Source organism: Salminus brasiliensis, chromosome 13, assembly GCF_030463535.1.
Source record: "Salminus brasiliensis chromosome 13, fSalBra1.hap2, whole genome shotgun sequence".
Lineage (NCBI taxonomy): Eukaryota > Metazoa > Chordata > Actinopteri > Characiformes > Bryconidae > Salminus > Salminus brasiliensis.
Window position 1 is genome coordinate 12,131,866 of NC_132890.1, and position 22,232 is coordinate 12,154,097.

Consider the following 22,232-nt stretch of genomic DNA (forward strand, 5'->3'; position numbering starts at 1 on the left):
GCAGAATCATGATATACCACACACACACACACACACAGGTCAAAGCAAGTAAAACAATGTTCTACTCATTTATATTTCATTATAACCCACAGTCAGCACTTATTCACAGGGCTTTGCTTCTGTGTGAACAAGTGAAAATGACTTGTTTGTAAATAAAATAAACTCCAATTTGTATATTTAAATATTTAATCCAGTTCAAACTGAACTAGAAACAAATGGTTATGTACATTCACATCAAAGTGTCTATCATTATGAAAACCGTTACACCAGTACACCAGTCCAAATCTTTCGGCTAGTTCTGAGCATGGCTTTGCATAAACTACACTTTCACTGTAAAATACCTAAAGTCACACCAACTAGGACTGATTATTTTTAGTGATTAATCTAACAGTAATGTTTTAATCTGTGGATTAATCTAACAACCAATTTCTCTAATATTTAATAACAACGAATGTTTCTCTTAAATACACAGTATTCACACACAGTACACAGTGGAAAATATTGGTACTCAGTTTCAGATAAAGGGTTGCTATAACATAAACCAGAGGTTACTTTTTAACCATGAGTAATTTTTTGTTACAGACTAATGTAACAATAAATACCTCACAGTTAAAAGGTACTCAATATTTTCACTTAAATACTAGACTTCAAACTTAAAATTTGGAATCACTGGCAATATAGTGCAAGGAAAAATCTTAAAATCATTTAACAGCATGGTGCAACATTACACTACCATAACAGCAATGGTGCAGAAATGACTTTTAACTGACTTTTTGCACTCATGATGCCCCTGAGTAAGTGTTTTTAGACGCTGCTTGCTCTCAGAAGAAATCCATGTTTTTGGCTGGCACCTCCATCTTTGCGCGTATGCACCAAAGTCAATGTATTTTGGTAATCAAATAACATTGATTATGTCAACAAGTGCCCCCAGCCCCAGGGCCAGCTGAAAGTGATAAAGTTACTGATTACAGAGCCTTTTTGAGTTCACTCAACATAATTTAGTCACAAGTTCTTCCAACTCAGTTTGGTCAACAATACTTCTTGAGTTTTGCTCGATTTGCTTGAGTGTCTTGGTTCCTCTCAAGGTTTCCTCCTCTCAGTCTGAGGGACTTTATCCTTCCCACTGTCGCCACTGGCTTGCTCAAAAGAGGCCCGACACGGATCTCTGTAAAGCTTTGTGACAACATTTGTTGTGAAAAGCGCTAAATAAATACATTTGAATCAAGTTTAGTTTAATTGAATTGAGTTGACATCAACTCATAACCATCCGTTTGTTCCCTCGCTCCAATGTTGTTTTACTGTTTATGTTCATCTGCAGGTTTGGACTTCCCTTATTGCAATAGGGGGAGCCCTCCCTATTCCCAGACACCTGACCATGGAGACCTGGGGTTTTAATGGGATTCAGATTTATAATCTTATGTCTCTTCCCAAGCAGGCAGACAGAGCTGTGAAGTCATGTACATTTCTGTAAATTTAGGGCTAAGCACTCCATTTACACATTGTAAAAAGCCTACCAGGAGATGGGAATAAACAGTTAACAAGTTGAGAGGGGAGGGTCCACAGACTAAACATCTTACAAACTGTTTAAGCAATGTCAGCTGCACCTTATTTTCTGCTGTTTTGGAATCAGCTCAACTTAATATGTCTTGTCGACCAGACTGAGATGCAGAAGCAAAAATGTGAGTTGGGTCAGTAGTCTCCTGGTCTCAGGTAAGGACAGTTGTGTGTGTACGACTCCGGTACGTACCAGGCGCACATAGTTCTGCAGCAGCTGGAGAGGGATCAGGGAGTCGTAGGTCATTTCATCCAGAGCACAATCCGCCAGGCCTAACAGAGAAATCACAGGGGCTGTAAGTGAGTGCATTTGTGAGCGGCAAACACCGCAGGAGGGTGTGTGTGAGCAGACTGTCGCTCTGATGAGACACTCTCTGATGTCACTGGAGATAGAATGTTCTGGAGCTTGACAAAGTGCGTAGGAAGCACAGTTAAATGATTGTATGAATTGGCCTTGTGTGTATGCCATTGTATGCAGCATTAGAGGAAAATGTGCTTATGCATTTGTAAGAGAAGATTATCTGTGAGATGAAGGACTATATAGAAGTGTGAGCGAGTATTCTGGGTTTCATTTTTCAGGGTAGACTGAAGTAAGAGAGGAAGGAAGCAGGAGAGGTAATGATGTAAAGCGTGAAGCACCTTTGAGGAGGATGGAGATCCGCTGGCTCAGGCGCTTTCGGATTAGGTCCCAAGGAGAGTGAGCCAGGTTCTGTCCAGGCAGCCAAACAGCATCACCTGTAAAGACAAAAACACAGACGCAAACACAAAATGAATACGGAGAACATTTAGTCCTGTAAGCTGTGTGTGTGTGTGTGTGTGTTCTTGTGTGTATAAGCCAATATGGAAATATAACTCCCAGTGACATGACAGCTTTCATCTTGCACGCTGACTGAGAAACAGTGCTGAGTTTTTCCAATCCTCCTCCAGCTATCCGGCTCTGTCTCCTTTCAGAATTTCTTCTCTCATGAATAATAAATACCCATCATGCTGCGGGGTGTCATATTTTCATTTGTGACATCTGCTCTTTCTGGAAAGCACCTTCAACTAGCAGACTTTATCCTATTTTGACCTCTTTTCATACACTCACAATAATCTGCTTTCTACTTGCAAAGCTCACAGAGAAACAAAAGAAATAAAGCACAATTGACACTGTTGCTTTAAAACCACTCTAAAAAACACCCTAGCTGTGTAGGATTATGCATGCATAGCTGCAATCAAAATGATTCAACCCCCATTGCAAATTAGGTTTACTAGCAAAATTTACAAACTTTAAGCTGTTTGTTATAAATCAATCAAACAAGAACAATTTAAACAGTTAAATAAAAGTAATAGAACAAGTGTTTTTTCCAAATTCAACATAAAACCATGTTTAATGATGACTGCCTCATCCTCAGCATTATTCAAGCTCTTCATAACAAGTGACTTTAGTACTTATTAGAGCACCTTGCTTTGATTATGACCTACTGCACACAAGATGCATACCTAGACACCAGCTTCTGGCTGCATTCCTAAGAAAACCTAAGGTTCTACAGGTTCTGCTGTACTATTCTTCACATAGGATATAGGATTAATTCATCTGGCCCTCCCCACTTTGCAGGTTTCCAGTGCCAGAGGAAGCATCACCTAGCCACCACCATGCACCTTTCACTGTGGGCAGGTTGCTCAGCACATGCAGAGTGTCATTTTGTGTTGAATTTGGAGAAACCACTTGTTTTACAGGCTGCAGCTGCTAATTTTTAGTTACATTATGAACTAAGCTTACATGAAAATGCTTTACTTACAGCCTTCTCCTGCTTTTTCCATGCTTATAGCCTTCTCTTTTAATTTTTTGCTTGGCAGCTGCTTAAAGGAGCCAATGACAATGCTGATTGTTGGGACAAGGTCTGACGAGTCAGTATTTATAAAGCTTTGAGGCATCCACTGGACTATCCTAACAATTACTTATTAAGTCCTTGGTAAAAGTTATCTTTTACCTAGCACTAAACTCTCTTGGTGTGCTCAAACCTTTGCATCGTGTAGTACTTTAAACTGGTACAGAAATAACACTACATCTACTTAAATCTGTACATTTATGTTCTTTTCATCTTCTATTTAATCCACTATTTACAGTAACAGGTCGGTGTTAAAGTACAGATGATATTTTACTTTTATCACAAAAATGATCAAATATGGTGTATATGGCCACCCTTAACTTTCCCATAATTTTCCCTTATGCTTAAATTGCTCAGACCAATAACACACAAATCATTTAACCACAACACAGTGATGATACTGTGTATTTAACATCACAGTATACCTTATTATTGTATAAGGAATGAGAGGAACTACACAAGTATAAACAAAAACACCATGCCACAACAAGTGATAAAGAGCATGCAGGGGGTTGGGTGGTGGCAGGGGTGGTGGCAGGGGTGGTAGCTGCTGGTAGCTTGGTTTATTTTCAGCAGCCCTGCATGACAACCCTAAGGCTGAGCCAAGCTTATTATAGCAATTAGGCTTCCATGCCAGCTCCTTCCCTACTTGGCCCAGTGCAGGTTTGGGAAAGGAGCCATTTTAAAGAGTCAGCCTGTGTGTGTCTAATTGTATTAAAAGTATGCATGCTTGAAAGAGCAAATGTGCTTGTTTATTTGAAATTGAGTGAAAGAGAGTGTGTGTTTCTGCTTGTGTACCTGTATGTGGGCTTTAACCCCTTATGAACCAGATCTATCAATGACTCCAACATAATACTAAAGCTGGTGATTTACAATGTAAAAACCAGTGCAGCAATTTGTTCCCATCTACTTTATTCCTCTTTCTCGACGACACGCAAGTGAAAACGCTGAGCTGGGGAAATTAAAACTTGATCAGTGACCAAGAGGAATTTAGGAAGCAGCAGCTGTTCGGAAAGCTGAGGGCATCCTGGAATAGCAACCGACACAACCGCAAACGTGCTTCTAGTTTACATATCACTTACTGCAGGCCATACCTGACTGTTAACCAATATATACCACACACACACATACACACACAGTCACATAGGTGTTGCTTTTTCCACACTATATAATTCTTTGTTTGTTTTATCAGCCCTCATATTTGTAGCTACACAAATTATACACTGCTCATCCAAGGTTTCTTCAGAAACCAAGGGTATTAATAGTGGGTGTGCCCTGCTGTAGTAACAGCAGCCTAAGTAACTTGGTATTGAGCATAATAACTAATAGGTAGATTAGGTTAGACATATAGTGCACAGAAGGTCTGAAAAGTGCAAAATCACTTCTAGTTTCTATGCAAACAAATTCTTTTCAAGGGCTTATCACATTTCCATATGACATAAACCATATTTGAGAAGCTGTTTGAGTATCTTACCTATCTTCACAGAGGCCACACTGTTTGAGGACAGGCCTAGGGGTGTGTCTGCTCCGCCCAACCCCTCCTGCAGCTCCCAGCTCCCACACACCAGCATTAGGTGACTGGTTAGCAGGTGGCTTAAGATCTGCCCTAACTCCTCCCAGCTGGTGCGGCGCTGGATGGTGACTGTGCCGATGGTGGGGCCGTCCTCCAGGAGATCGACAGGGCACAGGTGTTCTCGTGAGCCAGTGTGTACCAGCACCACCACCCTGTAGCAATCTGAAAGAGAGGAGATATAAAACATTCAGTAGCTTAGTTTATGTTGGCCTGTGCTTGGGGGTAAGGGCAAATTAAACATCATTATACTTAAGGATACCCAAAATGTGAGGTTTGATGAGTTGGAACAGAAAACAAAGCATTACTTGTCCACCAAGTTACCAATGTAACTTAGCCTAATAATCTCACAGTCTTGTCGCACATTTTATCGTAATTTTTCACAACAATGATACAATATCATATTGCTCACCCTACTTGGGGAGGTGAAAATGAGTATTTGAGCAAGGTTCTTAAATGCAAGTCTGAGAGTATCACAGCACTGCTCAGGTAGTTTTAGACGAGGAGCACAACAATACACTCGGCCCACAATTTAATTTGTGAGAAAAAAGATCTATACCCATGTCTACTACTGAATCTAGAGCTGAGAGGCAGAGACAGAGGCCCTGGAGCTGGGACAGCAACATATGACACTGAACATGCTGGTGTCGGTTACGTCAGTAGTGTGACATGTGACACTAAATGTGTTGTGATGTGATGTGACACTTCTGCACAGGCACATTTCTGTTCAAACCTTTTGTTATGCTCTAAGTTATGACAGGGAAAATAGTAAATTGAGTAATTAAGTTGAGAACCTTGCTTCTGGGTTTAAGAATTCAGATACTTTATGCATCCGTCATGCAGCCCCGGGACGTCAAGGATTACAACAACTGAAACTGAATCAGCATATTTGCAAAATGAAGACAAGCTAATTATCCATTTTCGCTATTCCTCAAGTTCTTTCTCAGTTACACGTCTCTCACAGTCTCACTCCCAGTGTGAAAGGTTTCTCACTTGTGTTTTGGTGGCTCTAGTGAGTCCTGCAACTTTCACTACTGTTCCTGTCCCTCTAATTAAACCTGCTGTTTTAAGGCATGCTCTCAGATGTAGGCTACACTAAAAAAACATCCATCATCTGTGAAGGAATTTTAACTCAACCAACGTAATACTTGCCACGCAAAGCGTGAATTTGCAAATCCCGTCCCACACAGCAATCAGTCTTCAGTCTGACTAACGGAGACACATTTAACTACCAAGTGTAAATCTGTGTATCTGAGCAGGATTACAATCGAGGAACTAGTCACATGAAGTGACCATGTGTAAACGGGGTCTTAAAAATCCTAGCTGGAAATCTAACCTAGGGCACTGCTTGACACTAGATTTACACAGGTAAATAACACAGCCTGTGCCATTGGCTGCAACACAAGCTTAGGAATCCACCCCTAAACAGTTGGAAAGGTGTTCCCTTCATGATGTTCTGCACACTTATTTCTCCAAACACACCTTTGCACATTGTGGCTAAAAAGTCATCAGTCTAAGACTTGCTTAGTCTTGAAAAGTTCAGATGTTGAATGCTGAGGCAAGGACGCAGGAGAGGTTTTTTTTCGGAGGACTCTTCCATGCTAGTCATATATGGACTGTGTACCAGCACTCCAGAGTCTGCTAATCGTCCTAGTTTAGATTTGCCTTCGAGCGTCCTACAAGCAGTTCCCTCAGTTTTCTTGGTCCTCCAGATCCCCATAACTTGACCTCCACTGTTCCTATTAACTGCCTTTTCTTATTTACATTATGAACTGAGAAAACAGCTACCTGAAATACTTCGCCAACTCTTAATAGCGTTCTCCTATGTTGTGGGCATTCATTTATTATAATTGTTAGGCCCTTTATTAAAGGAGCCCATGTCCGCTTATTGGGGTGACAAAACCTTTGGTTGGAGGTTGGATATTTGTATAATTGCCAAGGACCTTTACTCACCCAGGTTCTCTAGTAAGTCTTTGCAGTCATCTGTGGCCACGTCGTGTATAGTGCGGTTACATTTGTCCCTCTTCTCAATGTCCTGTTGGCTGTGGCTACACAAAACCTCCAGACATTTCTGAAAACAAACAGGGGAGTGGTGTCAATATCCAATCAGTTCATTTGCTAATACCAATAACTCAAATGCATCATGTGCTGTGCTTTGCAATTAAAGTTATAGTCCCTGGAACTGAAAACACACACAAAAAAAATCCATCACCTTGTAGCCCCTGGACGCAGCAATGTGAGCTGCAGTCCAGCCATCCTTGTTGGCGTGATTGAGGATGTGGCTAGTCATAACTGGGCCCGGGTGCTTGTGTTGGGCTTCTGGGTCAGCTGCTGAACCGCCTGTCCCGGGGTCTGGAGACGGGTGGTACAGCAGGAGCTTCAGGGGACCCACGTGACCCAAACTCACTGCAGCATGTAGAGCAGTGCAACTATCCTGTATAGTAAAATCACTGATGAATAAAACCAATCATACTGCACACACACTCAAATCAATTACAATATAAAGAGCTAGCAGAGCATGCAGTCTAGTCTATAGCTAATAGCATACAGTCTTATATATAGCTAATAGCATACAGTCTAGTCTATAGCTATCTAATACACAGCTCAGAGTACATTGCTTTGCATATGCATACTTAACTTCAGGGAAATAACTACAGTCTAAAAGAAGCACAATCACAGCAAAACAAAACACCCCACTAAACATTTGTTCAGTTATGGTTGCCACAGTAGACAACAAGTATAACAACAAGTATATACATGTGTATCGTATACCACCAGTTACCACTCTGATACACAGTTTCAGTCTCTGTGTTTCAGTCTCTATGCGTGTTTTGGGGAACTTACAGCAGTGATGTGGGAGCGGTTTGCACCAGCATCCAGCAGGACTCTCACACACTCCACAGTGCCATGCTCAGAGGCCAGGATCAGCGCAGTCCGTCCGCCTACACACTCTCTCTCCACCTCCGCACCGTGGCCCAGCAAAGCCTGCACACACCTATGAGGAAGCATCCAGTCAGTCAGAGGGGCTCTGCTGGGTCCAATAATTACAATAATTAAAATAAAAATACGCCTTTGTTCTGTATTTAGATGTGATCCATTCATTCATCCATACAGTTCAATATATTTGGACATGTTTTGTTTCAACCTGTTCTGATCTACGTTGTCAGCTGTAGGCCTGGATTTTCCTAAAAAGGCTCTCAGCACAAATTAAAGATCACTGTTAAATAGCTGAGGGACTAAACTCTCTCTACCATTTAGGATGTTATAAACAGAAAAAAATGAAGTGAAAGTGTTTTTAGGAAAAAATAAATACATACACAAATAGTGTTCTTAATCTCAATATAAATAAGATGTTTTGAAAGAAACGTCTCTGATGTCTAAAGTTTTATATCTAGAGTTTTTCAATGTGTTCATGATCAGAATATAGTGTGTTGAATATCTGTGTGTACCTTATTTTTGAAAAACAAATCTATTATAAAGGCAGCACTTCTAACTCAAAAACAGGTCACCATTCCCTCTAGTTAATCTGACAATTGTGGGTCACTCCTGCATGGTTTCGCGATGTGTTTAGAAGGATGTGTCTGCATTTAAAACGGCCTTTGTCCTAACCCAGAAATCAGGGCATGGCCTGCCTAGGCTCATGACATCATTGTCAGCAGTCACTGTACATCACAGGAAACAAGAACAGGCAAAATCCCACATGACAAGCACTGTGACTCACTCTGTACTATTTAAAGAGACCCCCGACTTTTACACACGCCATCATTCACCACATGTCAAGCAGTGCATCATTTTCAGACCTGAGAGTCATTGAATGCGTTAAAGACAGCAACAGCAAAGGTCAAAACACAGAGAAGAGCTCACCCATGGTGGCTGTTAGCAGCAGCAGTGTGTAAGGGGGTAAATCCATTTTTATCAGGAGCATCAGCAGACACCCCGGAAGTCAGCAGCAGATTCAAGCATTCTACAGGACAAAACAGGCCTTTATATACACAATACACAAACAGTACTGATATGCAGTCTCATCAACTGGCTTTTAATCCATTTACTCATGAATACAAAGACATTGAAATCTACTGAAAATCTGTCTGCTAACAACACCAACAGTGCAAATCAAGCCAAAGTAAACTGAAACCCTTAGCTTTAACCTCTCAGTTTGCAGTTTCACAAGGGTCTGCTGGAGCAGCCGTACCTGTGTGTCCGTTTTGAGCAGCAGAAAACAAGGCAGAGGTTAGGTCTTGTTGGAGGTGAGTAATATCCATTGGTGGATCTTGATTAAGCAGCATAGACAATAAAGTGACATTTCCCTGGGAAGCAGCTTGGAGCAAAAGGGTGTGCCCGTCAGCCAGGGGGACGGGGTCACCACAGGTTAGCGGGGGGACTATGGAGGGACGCCAGCCTGTGAGGGGCAAGCGACAGCAGTTACTAAAGAGAGGCAATGTCGAGAGGTTGTACCAAAACGTGCTCCGCAACCTGGAACAGTCACCTGGGACCAGGATAACCAAGTAATAAAAGAATGGTCATCTGATACCGAGCAAGGCTTCAGTCAGCCAAATACGCAATGTGTACTGGAGCTACAGAGCTAATGTAGCTACCAAGTAATGGAGGGCAACAGCCCACCAATAGCATTGTGCAATTAGCACAACAGCTACTAAACCGCATAAATATGCCTGTGCTTGCACTTAGATCTACAAGGTAAAATTGTGTATATTTAATTTTGGTCAAACTGTGAAAAAAAATAACAGATACTTACATTAATAGTGTTACAGGTGTAGAATACAAAATTCAGACAGAACTGTGCCGTAGCTAACTTAAAATGAACGGTTTCTTTCAGGGTGACTGTTTCAGTACGGTTCACTTTTTGGTATGACATCAAACAACACTTGCCTGAGTCAAATGTGATTTGGTGTCCACAAATTCTGTCCTCCCTGTCAGACTAAGGCCCTGTCCGCACATATCCAGATAGCTTTAAAAATCCCAAAAAAGTTTTTTTCTCTGTGCTTTGGCCCAATTATACACAATTATAGGGCTTTAGATCGGGAGATTTTTGATGGCACTCTCCAGGTTGGAGATTTTTGATAGTACTCTCCAGGCTAGAGAGTTTACTGTTTACTGATGTTAAATGTTGTCAACTAATTACTGTATCTACTTTCTCATTACACTGTGGCAGAATGCCATGTGCTCACATCTGAAAAAAAGCTTAAAAAGCTCTGATTAGGAGTGCATAGGTGATTCAGAGATAGTTGCTGGATAAAGGTTATAATTAATTTAGTTAATTTTAAGCCTTTTATCCTGTTTCAGTTTCTGAGTCTAAGAGAGACGTTAAGAAAACCTGCTGTTCTCTTAGTGCTGTATTTAGGTCTATTTCAGCCATTAGACTGGCTTGCTCGTGCAAGCATTTCAAGGGGCGATTTGGTATTCTCGTGTGGATTTTCAAAACTATTCAGACACTTGTGAACGGGGCCCAAGTGGCAAAACATTACTTAAACCCTGCTACACAGCAATGACATAACCATGCCATAAACATGTCATGAGGTGTCATATGCTGTCATGAGTGAGTTGCTACAACAGACGGCATCAACTACCATTATTGGTCGCTGTCATAACAAACATACTTTAAATGTTAAAAAAATAAATAAGTAAATTAGCAATAATTTGGCATTAATTGTCATGACATAAAAAATGTTGCAGCTGTTATGACCTGTCCCTATAATAATAGCTTGACATATTAAATAAATGGTCACAATCTGCCATAGCAAAACACTACAGCATATGGCATGTCATAACACGTTTATGGCATGCTTATATCAGTGTTACGCAGCAGGCCTCTAGCATATAGTGTTACCCAATACACTTATGTCAACTCATTCATCTGCTTTCAGGTCAGGCTCAGGTCAAGGCAGACCAAAAACAAACAGTTTGTAATAAAGAAAAGCAGGACAACCAGGTTAGGTAAGGATATGCAATGTAAATCATGTCAGTCTCACTAAATTACAGTGAAAGTTAAACCACCTCATTCAGGCAATATATAAGAACCAGACAGAAAGGAATAAAAAAACGCTTAACAATTGGTCATATATCCATTCAAAGCTAGGTCTAATCTAACACTTTAGGCACAGCTGTCTTGAGTAGTAACTGCATGCTTCTAATAGTGTGCACTGTGCGCTTGTAAATAGCTTTGTCTCTAGGGAGATGCTTTTGTCTTTGTTAGTGAGCAAGGAAGACACTGAAAGTAGGAGAGCACACGAGAGAGAGAGAGAGGGAACCTGAGTGAAATACGAAGCTATGTTTAATAGAGGTCTAGTCACAAGAGGGGTAGGACTACTGGCTGCTTTCTCTGAGAGTAAGAGGGTTAAAAACAGCAGCTATATGAGCTTCTGAAGCTTCAGAAGTCTTGTGTCAGAAGCTCTACAGAGCGAGCGAGGAGGGAGAAAAGCCCGTTCTTAGCATTTTCAGGGACATGAGTAACGACAGCTAGCTTGTGACGTCTGGCCTCTCAGCCAGAGCTGTGCTGAGGATTAGTCTCTAGTGACAATATAACAGCAGCGTCTGGTGGAATACTTGCTATGCTTTGACTGGTGATTAAATAGGCCCATCTCTGGTGTTCTCAGAATGCTCTTTAGAAGGCCTACAGAGACAGGGTGGCATTTTCAGGAGATAGGAGTCTAGAGACACAGCCAGCCAATGTTGACATCTCTGCGGCAAAACGGAGGTGGAATAAGGTCCTTCACATGCATTTCACATGCTCTGTGGTTCTAACATTTAATACACTGGCTTGCTCAGTAATTTGCATGTGACATTTTCAACAAGTGCTTATGGTAGTCCCGGTTACCCACACAATCTGGCCTAATTAACTGTGTGGTAGACAAAGGAGTAGATATATACGAGCAAGATGTCAGCTGATGCTTGTAAAGTAGAAATGTGATTAATGTTTTAGTATAGCTGTGAAACAACAAAGAGAAGCTTCATGACCGTAAGAGCAAATCAGGTTAGATGTTCTGTGAAGTCCAACACGGAAAAAACATGGAGAGGAAATCTGGCTTGCACATGCAAGGGACAGAAAAACATCCACATTCTCGTTTAGTGTTTCTGAAGGTGAAAGAAACAACAATGAACACGGATGCAGGGGAAAGGCACTGCGTGTAGTGGGGTTAGGTGGTAGGGCACGCAGCGGCTGGGACATGCCATAGGAGGGTGGAAATGGAGGTGGAGGTGGAAGGAAAGGGGAGGGACAGAGCAGCCTCTGGCATCAGCTTCAGAAATGGAGTGGGTTACAGGGATGTCTCCTCGAGACCCAGTCGGTCGTGTGTGGTTGATTTTCCAACCTCAGACCTATTCACAACTTCGAGTAGCCTTAACTAAGAGTGCTTTTTATTAACGGTGCAGATGAGTTCAAGGGTTGGGAAGTATAGGACCGAAACTCCTTATTAGGTTTCCACTAGCCTACAGACTCTGCTGATCGAGCTCTCACTTGGAGTACAGAAAGGCTGATATGAAAAAAGTTGAAACTGATACAATAATATAATTTTTATAAAGTTTACTTTAATACTTATACTACTTTTATACAATTTTATTTGATATATTCTTATATTTTGTTTAATATTAGTTATTATTAACTTTATACTCATGGTCTGGATGCAGTTGACATGTTTTTGAAATGATATGATGGATATTTTGTGTTTAAATTCACTAGTTAGGTCTGCATTGCATGTGCATGCATACAATTAAACAGGTTCAGGTTCACACTGAGCTCCCCATTGGCACAGCTGTCTAGGTTAATGGAGCCTATCAGCATATCATTGAGAGACCAGGGGTTTAAATACAGGTATAGCTATAAACAAAAAATAATTTTTTCACCAGTTAAAAAATGCTTGTCAATTTTGCTCAATCTTATTGGGCACAGTTTGTACTAGCCAGGCCCAAGTGTGCATGTTTTACTGTACAGAAGACGCCATCATTACCAGAAAAGCATCAATCAGACGGGAAGAATGTACAGATGCTATTACAAGGTTCATTGCAAAGGGAATGGTTAGCTTTGACACAGTGGATATAAAGCCTCTTTTAAAAATGTGCTTAACACCATCAGCAGGAATCCATCTATGAAATTCCATAATGTGGCCAAAATATAAAATATACTGTACCTACAGATGTCAAATAAAAACAAAGTAGCTATCATCTTTTTCCAAATATGACTGATAATATTGTCTACCAGGATCATTAAAACTAGTGAATTTGAAAAATGAATGGTCGCCCAACCCTTGTGGAAAGACAACAGTGCAGGAGAGAGGCAGTGAGAGGGAGGATGGGGGAACTGAGCACCTGTTTACCTGATGCTGCTGCCAGGGGGCTGCCTGGGTGCTGGGGGCTATGGGATGGAACACTAGCAGGGTTTACACATGGGCTACTGACAATGGTAGCGATGGTGGACGTGGTGGTGGTGACAGGGGGACAATCCACGCATGCTGTGGCCGATTGCGGCCCCCGCTGTCTGGAACCGCAGGGCGCACCCACCTGAGACGTGGTCAAGGCTGGGGTCGCACCCCCCAAGTCCAAGGAGGGCTTGGGCGGAAGCTGGGGGGTGGCGGCTGACTTGGCAGTCCCCACCCCCAGTCCGACCCCCGGGGACCTGCTGGCCTCGCCCACCACTTTGATTGGCGGGTGAGGAGGGGACGGTGTCTGAGAAAGTCCAGGCTTTTTTGGAGGGATGGGAGGTGGGTTGCCTCTGTCGATGCGTGCCACCGTGGGCGACTTGATGCCGATTTGTGGGTGACCAAGCCGCCCAGCAAAGGGTCCCCCCTCTGAAGCGGAGTGAGACAGGCCGGGCCTGAGGGCTGCGGGGGGGCCCCCTGCTGGTGGGCTGGTAAAACGAGAGAGGACTTGTGTGACCGTGTGGCGTGCCTGCTGCTTGGCGGCAAAGTTGTCTCGATTGGTGGGGGAAAGGTCCCGGGATGGGGGACCCTGACCGGCCATGCCATTTTGGTCCTGCTCCGAAGCAGAGGGCTGGAATTTGTAGCGGGCTGCCTGAACGCGGGGGCTCACCCCCGTGGGCAAGGTGGTGGCACCGCCGGGTGAATGTAAACCATGAGCCGCATTTTGCGTTGTCTGACTCTCCCCTCCGTTCTCTGCCTGAGAGGTCCCGTGATGGAGCCCCCTCCCAGTACTGGGGGTCTTAGGTAGGTTCATGCTAGCGTAATTGGCAGCTGTCGGTTTGACTGGGATGGTCAGTGGTGCCTTCTTGGGCGCTTCAGGCTCAGACAGTGGATCTGTCTGGGAGGCGGCTACCCTGCAACTGGCCACGTCTGTGCTAATGGCCACCGACACCATGCTCTTGGGCTTGACTGATGCTGAAGGTGGGGGCAGTGGTGGAGCATCCTTGCCCCGCTCAGTCCTTAGCTGCTCCACCTGCTGCCGCAGGTTGTCACTCTCAGCCCGTAGCTCAGCGGCACGGGTCTCCTCGCGGCTCAAACGGGCCCGCAGCTGCTCGCGCTCTGTGTCGAACTCAGCCAGCTGCTTCTCCATCTCAGCCTCCATCTGCTGACTCCTGCGTCTCTCTGCAGCCAGCTCCTCCTCCAGGCGCCCCGAAGAGCGACCCTCCTGCTCAGAGCGGGACGAAAGCTCCTCAAAGCGCTGGCTCTCCTCCATCACGCGTGCCGCCAGCTGCTTGCACTCGCGCACCAGCATCATCACCACGTGCTTGTTCTTCTCGCGCTCGTCCTTCAACTGCGCTGAAAGCTTGCGGTGCTCCTGCTCCAAACTCTGCAGCTGCAGCTTCTCCATCTCCAGCTAGGCACAGCAGCAGTACAGCACACTGTCAGGCAAACACACTTCAACATACTGTACAAAACTATGAGTAATAGCAGCAAACCTAAAGGGGGAACAGTAACACAGTCGAACAGTCTTGATCAACAGTCCACTAAGCATTTTATCAGAACCAAAAATAATATACATTTTTATCTAGAGAACTTTTGTCCTGATGCTACAGTGTTGTTCTTACATCTCCCACAGTACCTTCACACCTGTAAAAAATCAATTTTTCTATTTACAGTTTATTTATTTAATTCATTATTAAACCACAACAAAGTTATAACGCAACTTATTTTTCTATTTATTAAAAAGTTGGGAAAAGGAAATCCTTTTTTAAGAAGTTTAATCCCTGTGATGATGTAGCTTCAAATACGATACATAGAAATTAATAATTTATAGACAGGCTAAAATGCATGAATATATTAAAAAAACACAACACATAAATCTATTTTCTGTGGAACGGTGACTCAAAGATAACATATCAAATAAAGGAAATACCGTTATGTGCAACACAACAAAAAGGACAAAAAGGACAACTACTAGGAGCTTTAACAACTATTATGATTAGTAACCATTTCTATTGTTCGTAAATTTGGTGAGGATTGGAAAGTGTGGTAGAGCGGGTTTGGGCCCTGATTGCTAGGTAGCGTTTGTGGTAAGATATGTGGTTGTTTAGGCAAGGTCCTGTGTTGGTGGATGGCATCTTTAGGTGACATCTTGATCTGTTTTTTCCCACCAGCTTTTGCCCAAAATGGTCTTACTGGTAATGGCCACAAGAATCATTTTCTGAACCTAAGATTTGAATCTGTAAATATTTTCAAGCTAAACATGCTGGCATTTTTAAAAAGCAACATCTACTGTCTTCTACTTTTTCAAAACAATTTGGGTGATCAAATACACAAGGAAAATGGGCTGTGGAAGCTGAGACTAAAGTAGACAGGGGTGTATAATTAGGCAATTTATTAAAACAAAAGGAAAATAATAGCCTTATGAAAAGTATGTCTACTTAAGCAGTCGAAACAGAGAACAGGACCATGGAGGTAATGCTAGCAGTCAGTGTTTCGCCTCTGTGCCTCATGATTGCATTAGACTCCATCATCCTACGGCCATTAGTTTTGGCAGCATACACTCATAGCTATGCTGTACTTAAAGATGCAGATGCAGGTCTGCACAAAAGCTCTCCTCCGCTCATGAATATTTGAACACTTTCCTACAAAAAAATAAATGTGACAATGCACAAAGACTGTTCTCGCAGAGCAGCCAGAAGAATTGCATAAGCAGACACTTCTGGTCCAAAGCATCAGCATCAGCATCAGCATCAGCAAAAGAAACTTGACTGTATTGAGAGCTATTAAAGCTGTATTATACACTGGTTGCTCAGGCGGATGAGTGCATCCTGGTTAACCAGCTATGAAACAAGAAAGCAGTCACCATAACAACAGAGTGTGAATGTTTATTCTTGGGAGAGGGGGAATCTGGTCTTCTCAGTTTCAGAGACAAGGCTGAGCTAGAAGGCAGAGGCATCAAATATCATCTGACATGCATGGAGGGGGTAGGGGAGTCCTCTTATTGGCTAACGAAATTACACCTAAATCCAGCAGCACTCTCCCAAGACACGTAGATGGTGCTCGGTTTAATTTGATGAGCTAAAACCTGACTGCTCATAAAGCCAGTGAGAAAGTGGGCTTGTGGTGTCTTGTGCAATGGCTGAAGTCTGGGTCACTCTGTACTCAGGACCCACTATGGTCAAGCTCATATTGCTGGAGAGGAGGGGATTAGTTCTCAATTCTATTAGTTTGAAGACGTTCCTTATCTTCATCTCCCAACCTTCTCAAGAGCGGATGTCCCCAAAGGTTGGACAGTGGTGGATAGTGGTGTAGCCTTCATTTGTCTGGAGGTTGTCTATAAGAGTGCTGCTGATGAGGATGGATGTGTGGCCAGTTGATCATGTTGACATAGATCATGTAGCTTAGATTAGCGTGCAAGTGAACAGGTGTTGCAAGGGTGGATGTGTGAGACAGCACTTTGGCTTTCAGGGGCTGGCACACACTCTCTGCCTCTCTGCTCTGCTTCTCCTTGTGATTACTCACCTCTCACTCTCTCCGCTCGCAACTGTAGGATGCCACTCAGACCTAGAACGCTAGCCTTGAATCTACTGTTACTTAACCCTTCTGAAAAAAAAAACCCTTTATGACCAGAAAACAGGAGAATTAGAGGTTAAATGAGGAGCATTGTGTATTGTTCGTACTAGAGACGCACCGACTGCAGTTTTCTTGGCTGGTTTTTAACGTTCTTTTTAAAAATTGCTTGTAAATAATGGCTGAGGTTACTACATGCTCCTAAATACACAGATAATTCAACCAAAAACACTTACCGGTTGAACGATGGGACAGATTGCTAAAGTTGCTAATGTCTACATTGACTTACTGGGAAGAATTAAACCTCTGAGCTTTGTAACTGAACTTGTGTGACATGCTTCGGCCAAGACAAACATCACATGTTGAAGGGACATGGGAACTGTCCTCCTCCTGGTTGTGCTTGAAGTACAGTGAAGACATCTGAGCGGTTGAAGACCGGCTCTGTTAAATGGTGCAGGCAGAAGTTTGACAGTGACAGTGAGAAAGGTCTATAGGGAGCCATTTTGGTCACAGCAGTGGCATGTGTGTGTAGCAGCGTTTGCGACGCTGGCACCCTTGTGTGGCACAGAATTGGTTAAATGAGACTGATCGGCCGGTCCCTGGTTATGTCTAATTTGTATCAATGCTGCAAAAAATGATATTGTTTCATCAATATTTCTAATTATTAATATTAGAATTATTATTTAATTTTTAGACTGCTGTAATAATTAGTATGTTGAAGTTATTTCAAGATGTTTTAGTAGAGCTATCAGTATAGATTAGGCTTATATGAGCAGAGTATGCTGGTTCAGAGGGAAGGGAGAATTAATCCGATTTGGTCCTGTAACAAATCAAGCCTGTAACAGCACACACTCATGCTGTGTAATGTGGTGTTTTTAGCTGTGTGTTTCTTTTAGATGAGATTCAGTCTAGGTAAAGTGGTTCATTTAGAGTTGGGCAATATGATGTGTTCTCATGATAAATTGTGTTATTGTGATGCACAATATGCTTTTCTAAGCATATTGAGGATATTGTTAGTGTCTTAAGAACACTGATCAACTACAAGCTCAAATTACTAACAATATAATAAAAATTATTAGATGAAGTGCAGATCACTGTTTTCAGTATGGATACAGTATGGAGTTGTAGTTTTTAAGAATCTGTTGCTAATTATGTATTTTGTCTGTGGTTACATGTATCGCGATGAATGTAGTATTTTTACCATAACGCCCAGCCCTAGGTTCAATTAAAAATATGCAATTACAGTGTAGTACCTTTTAATAACTTTGCATTTAATAATTTAAAAGGCTATTTATGTCCTGATCAATTCCCCTGGATTGAGGTTCACCTAGACACATTTGAATGGTTAATGCATCTACGATATTAAGCCTGAACCTTTTTTAAACCTTGGTTTCTTTTCTATGATTTGGTGGAGGTGCCATTAACAGGCATTCTCCACAGCTTGCAGCAGTGAGGTGCATTTCAGAGGGGAAAAAGAGGCCCACATGTCTACAGTCTTGAACTATGGCAAAAAACAAAAACCTATTGGAAAATGAAAACTTTTTAATGGGCCAGCTGTGGCCTAAAAGTTGGAGAAGCAGGCTCGGTTTGAATCTCTAGCAGGGGGAGGGAAGGAACAGCACTTTCTCCTCCCTCAATATTTGTGGCTGAGATGACCTTGAGCAAGGCACCTTACCCTGAATTGCGTCCTGGATGCTGGGGCGGCTTCCCACTGCTCAGAGCATGTGTTCTACCTCCCCTAGTGAGTGTGTGTTTACTGCCACAGATGGGTTAAATCTGTAGGCTGTATTTCTGCTGTGCCTACAATTTTTTAGTTGTGTATGTGTTACCACACTCTTAAAATAAAGTTGCCAAAGAGGGTTCTTTGCTATAGAAAGGTTCTTTGCTATACTATAGAAAAACATGATTGGTTTTATAAAGAACCATTTTTGTAAAAGAACTGTGAGTGTGAAGAACCTTTAAACTGGTAAAGATCCTTTACAAGGACTTCATTAAACATTTAAGCTCTGAGTGGCTAAGCGGTCTAATGCGCTGCCGATATAGCCCAGGGGTTGCACGCTCCGTGCTCCGTGGCAGCGCTCTCCCCTCATCATTCTTAAAGTGATGTTGGTCAGCGTCTGTTAGTTGGTTCAGCGGAGCTAGGACCTGGCACTTTCTTCCAAGCAGTTTGGTTCCTCACACACATATACACTACATAAACAAAAGGATTGGGACACTTGATCACTGATTGTTTCTTCCGAAATCAAGCAAATTAAAAAAAAGAGTCTATCCTGTTTTTGTTGGACTGTCTCTGCTGTCCAGGGAAGGCTTTTTACTAGATTTTGTAGCATTGCTGTGAGGATTTGACTGCATTCAGCAACAAGAACGTTAGTTCTTAGGTCAGGATGTTGGATGATCACCACCCCACCTCATCCCCAACTCCCCATTTCCCCAAAAGTATTGGATGGAGCACCATCATTCCAGAGAAGACTTCCACTGCTCCACAGCTCAGTACTTTACACCCCTTTAGCCCACACCTGATATCAGGCATGGTGCCAATAGGTGACTGTTTATCTGCTCCAAAGAGTCTTATTTCATTGTATCCTTCTCTACGAGGACTAGACAAGCTGTGTGTGTGCAGTACAGTAACTGAGTCCATTCATTAAAAGGGGTATCCACAAATATTTGGACATGCAGTGTCCCTCACTTGCTTGTTTGTTGGACTCTTGATTATTCTCTCGTACACTTTATAGTGTGCTCTTTCTCACCTGTCTTTCTCAATCCTCACACAGTCTCATTGGAAGTGGTGTCCACAAACATTGGGACATATTACAAAATATGTTCTTCTGTGGCATTACTCAAAGAACACTTAACAGCACCTTCAAATTTAAGAGGCGTGCAGGACCACGCTTACACAGTACAATCAATATATAGACAAATATAAAAACAAATAAATAAATAAACAAACACACACATACACACACACACACACACACAGACACACACACAGCACTACCCAATTCATACAAGGACAAAGCCAACACATCTGGGCACAGAGTTAATCATAACCAGATTATCCTGTACAAACACAGCACACACACAAGAGACAAACACTAATCCAAGGGTTTGACCAAGACACACAACAATGGAAGAAAACACACACACACACACACACACACACACACATATATATATTCTGCCAACCTTTTTCTGCCTGCTCTCGGCAGCTGCTAACTGGGCAGACATTCTCTCCTGCATCTTGCGGCAGTGGGCCATTACGGCCTCCAGGACAGTGATGGGGCTGGCACTGACGGGCCGGCGCTCCTTTTGCCCTGCCCCTGACTCATAGTCCCTCTGCAGGGCCAGGAACGGGTCAGTCATGCTGAAATGGCCATAGCGCTCCTGCAGAAACACCTCCTTCCTCCGAGCCTATAGGTGGAGACAGAGAGAGCAGTTAATATATGTGGACAGAGAGAGTCTGGTCTGGGGTTAATGACTGCGTGACAAGTACCCATAAAGCCCAATGTTAACTGCGCACACACATATACACACTCTAATATCCCTACACATACAACACATACGCACCCCCACGCAGAGAGCAGGTTAGCACTTCTCCAGCTGGGATCGATTAAGCCCAGTGTCCAGTTAGACTTGGTGTTAAGACCAGCTGGCCTACTCAGCAGGAACGGCAAAAGGCCAGCTTTCCATCTTCCAGCCCACACTGAACCACGAATCAATGCGGCTTCACAGCCACTCTTTTTTCCCCTCTCTTTATTCTCTTGTCTCACTTCAGCAAACAAAAATGATCATGTACTTCAATCTGTAACATGAATACAGCGCAATGTCAGTGTCTCTGAACAGGGGGAAGAATAAAAAGGCAGGCTGTGTCTCTCCACCGTGGGAGTCCAGTATATTGTTGCTAATCACTTTCATAACACTGTTCTCGGCACAAAAATCATGATATGCAGCAGAGTTTGACCAATATGTGATTTACTAGGCATGCATACTTCCAAAAATACCTTTCAGATGGAGGAACATGACCAAATGAGCAAAAAAAAAAGAAGCAACCTTTTCATCTCCATTAACACTACGCGCTTAGAGTTGTGTTAAGCCATTGAAGAACCATTTTTGTAAAAGAAATGTAAGTGTGAAGACTGTTTACATCGACTTGTGTAAAAGAGTGTTAACTTACTCTCCCCAAACAAATGTGTTGGTTAATTTGTCAGCTTTTTATCAAACATTTTTGGGCCACTAAACGGTGGCAGGTTTCGTGCTGCTTGCATTAGTTTTATTCGCTTGACCACAGTGGACTTAGTGCAGACTCTTAAAGACACAGAGGTACTTTTTACCAAACAAGTGCACAGTTCAACCTTGGCATCTGTCTCTCCGGGTCTCGCTTCAATATTCACTGCACACTGCCTAGCATTACGCTTAGTGATGGGGGAGAGGGAAGGCCATCCTACCCACTCAAAGACAGAGCAAGGCCAATTATGCTCTCTAGGACTCTCATCCACGGATGGCTGTGGCATCGCTGGCAATAACCTACATATAGCCAACACTTAGACAGCAGCACCACTCAGTAGTCAGACTTCTAAAGGTTTCTGGTAAGGCTAGAGTCAGGTAGGTGAGTTTTCAGCAGGAAAACAAGTTACAAGGCAAACAATCAGTCCACCCCTAACATGAAGAGCTTTCTGACCAAGTCATGTAGAATTTGAATTAATGTGTTTATTGGGTCTAATATAAAGCATTTTGACATTATACCATGGCCTTATCTTTAACCACATCATACCAACTCCTCTTCACAGTGCTACATGATTCCTCACATGCCGTATATATGCAATGCAACCGCAACCTAAGTACATATATAAAATTCTACCCATGTTGTGCAGGGCTGGCGTGAAATGTACTCAGTAGCTCACAGTATCACTGTAAGAACACTGTACATTATGCAGGGAAGGGACTGTGCCTTGTTGATTCAGGGTGCCCATATTTAGAGCAGTAAGAAGAGTGAAGAGCTGGACTGGGAGAGAGTGGGAGGAACAGAGCTAAGAGCTACAAGCATCCCTGAGGCTACTGCCTGCTAAGCATTACTACCTCACCAAAGAAGGAAAAGACCAACCAGCAATTGCTCACCCATGCTTACTTGCTCTCTGTGAAACACTCAGTCACACACATAGATGTATACACACACACACACACACACACACACATATACACAGCATATCTGAACTGTGGTCATCTACTGAATGTGGCAGTTGTGCTACAGAGTCTACTAACAGCATCTAACCTTAGGAGAAGGATAAGATGAATCATAAG

The 22,232-nt window shown here is 42.8% G+C and overlaps 1 protein-coding gene across 1 annotated transcript in view; it reads right to left on the bottom strand.

Moving 5' to 3' along the window:
• Positions 1–22,232, bottom strand: part of cttnbp2 (cortactin binding protein 2) — a 58,227-nt gene that overhangs the window by 9,911 nt on the left and 26,084 nt on the right. Inside the window, exons 3-12 of the mRNA XM_072694896.1 lie at positions 20,121–20,345; positions 13,323–14,778; positions 9,188–9,394; positions 8,860–8,959; positions 7,840–7,990; positions 7,208–7,429; positions 6,949–7,066; positions 4,900–5,160; positions 2,194–2,289; positions 1,748–1,827 (exon numbers count right to left, since the gene is read on the bottom strand). Coding sequence (XP_072550997.1) covers positions 1,748–1,827; positions 2,194–2,289; positions 4,900–5,160; positions 6,949–7,066; positions 7,208–7,429; positions 7,840–7,990; positions 8,860–8,959; positions 9,188–9,394; positions 13,323–14,778; positions 20,121–20,345 — 2,916 coding nt within the window. The remainder of the gene's footprint in view (positions 1–1,747; positions 1,828–2,193; positions 2,290–4,899; positions 5,161–6,948; positions 7,067–7,207; positions 7,430–7,839; positions 7,991–8,859; positions 8,960–9,187; positions 9,395–13,322; positions 14,779–20,120; positions 20,346–22,232) is intronic.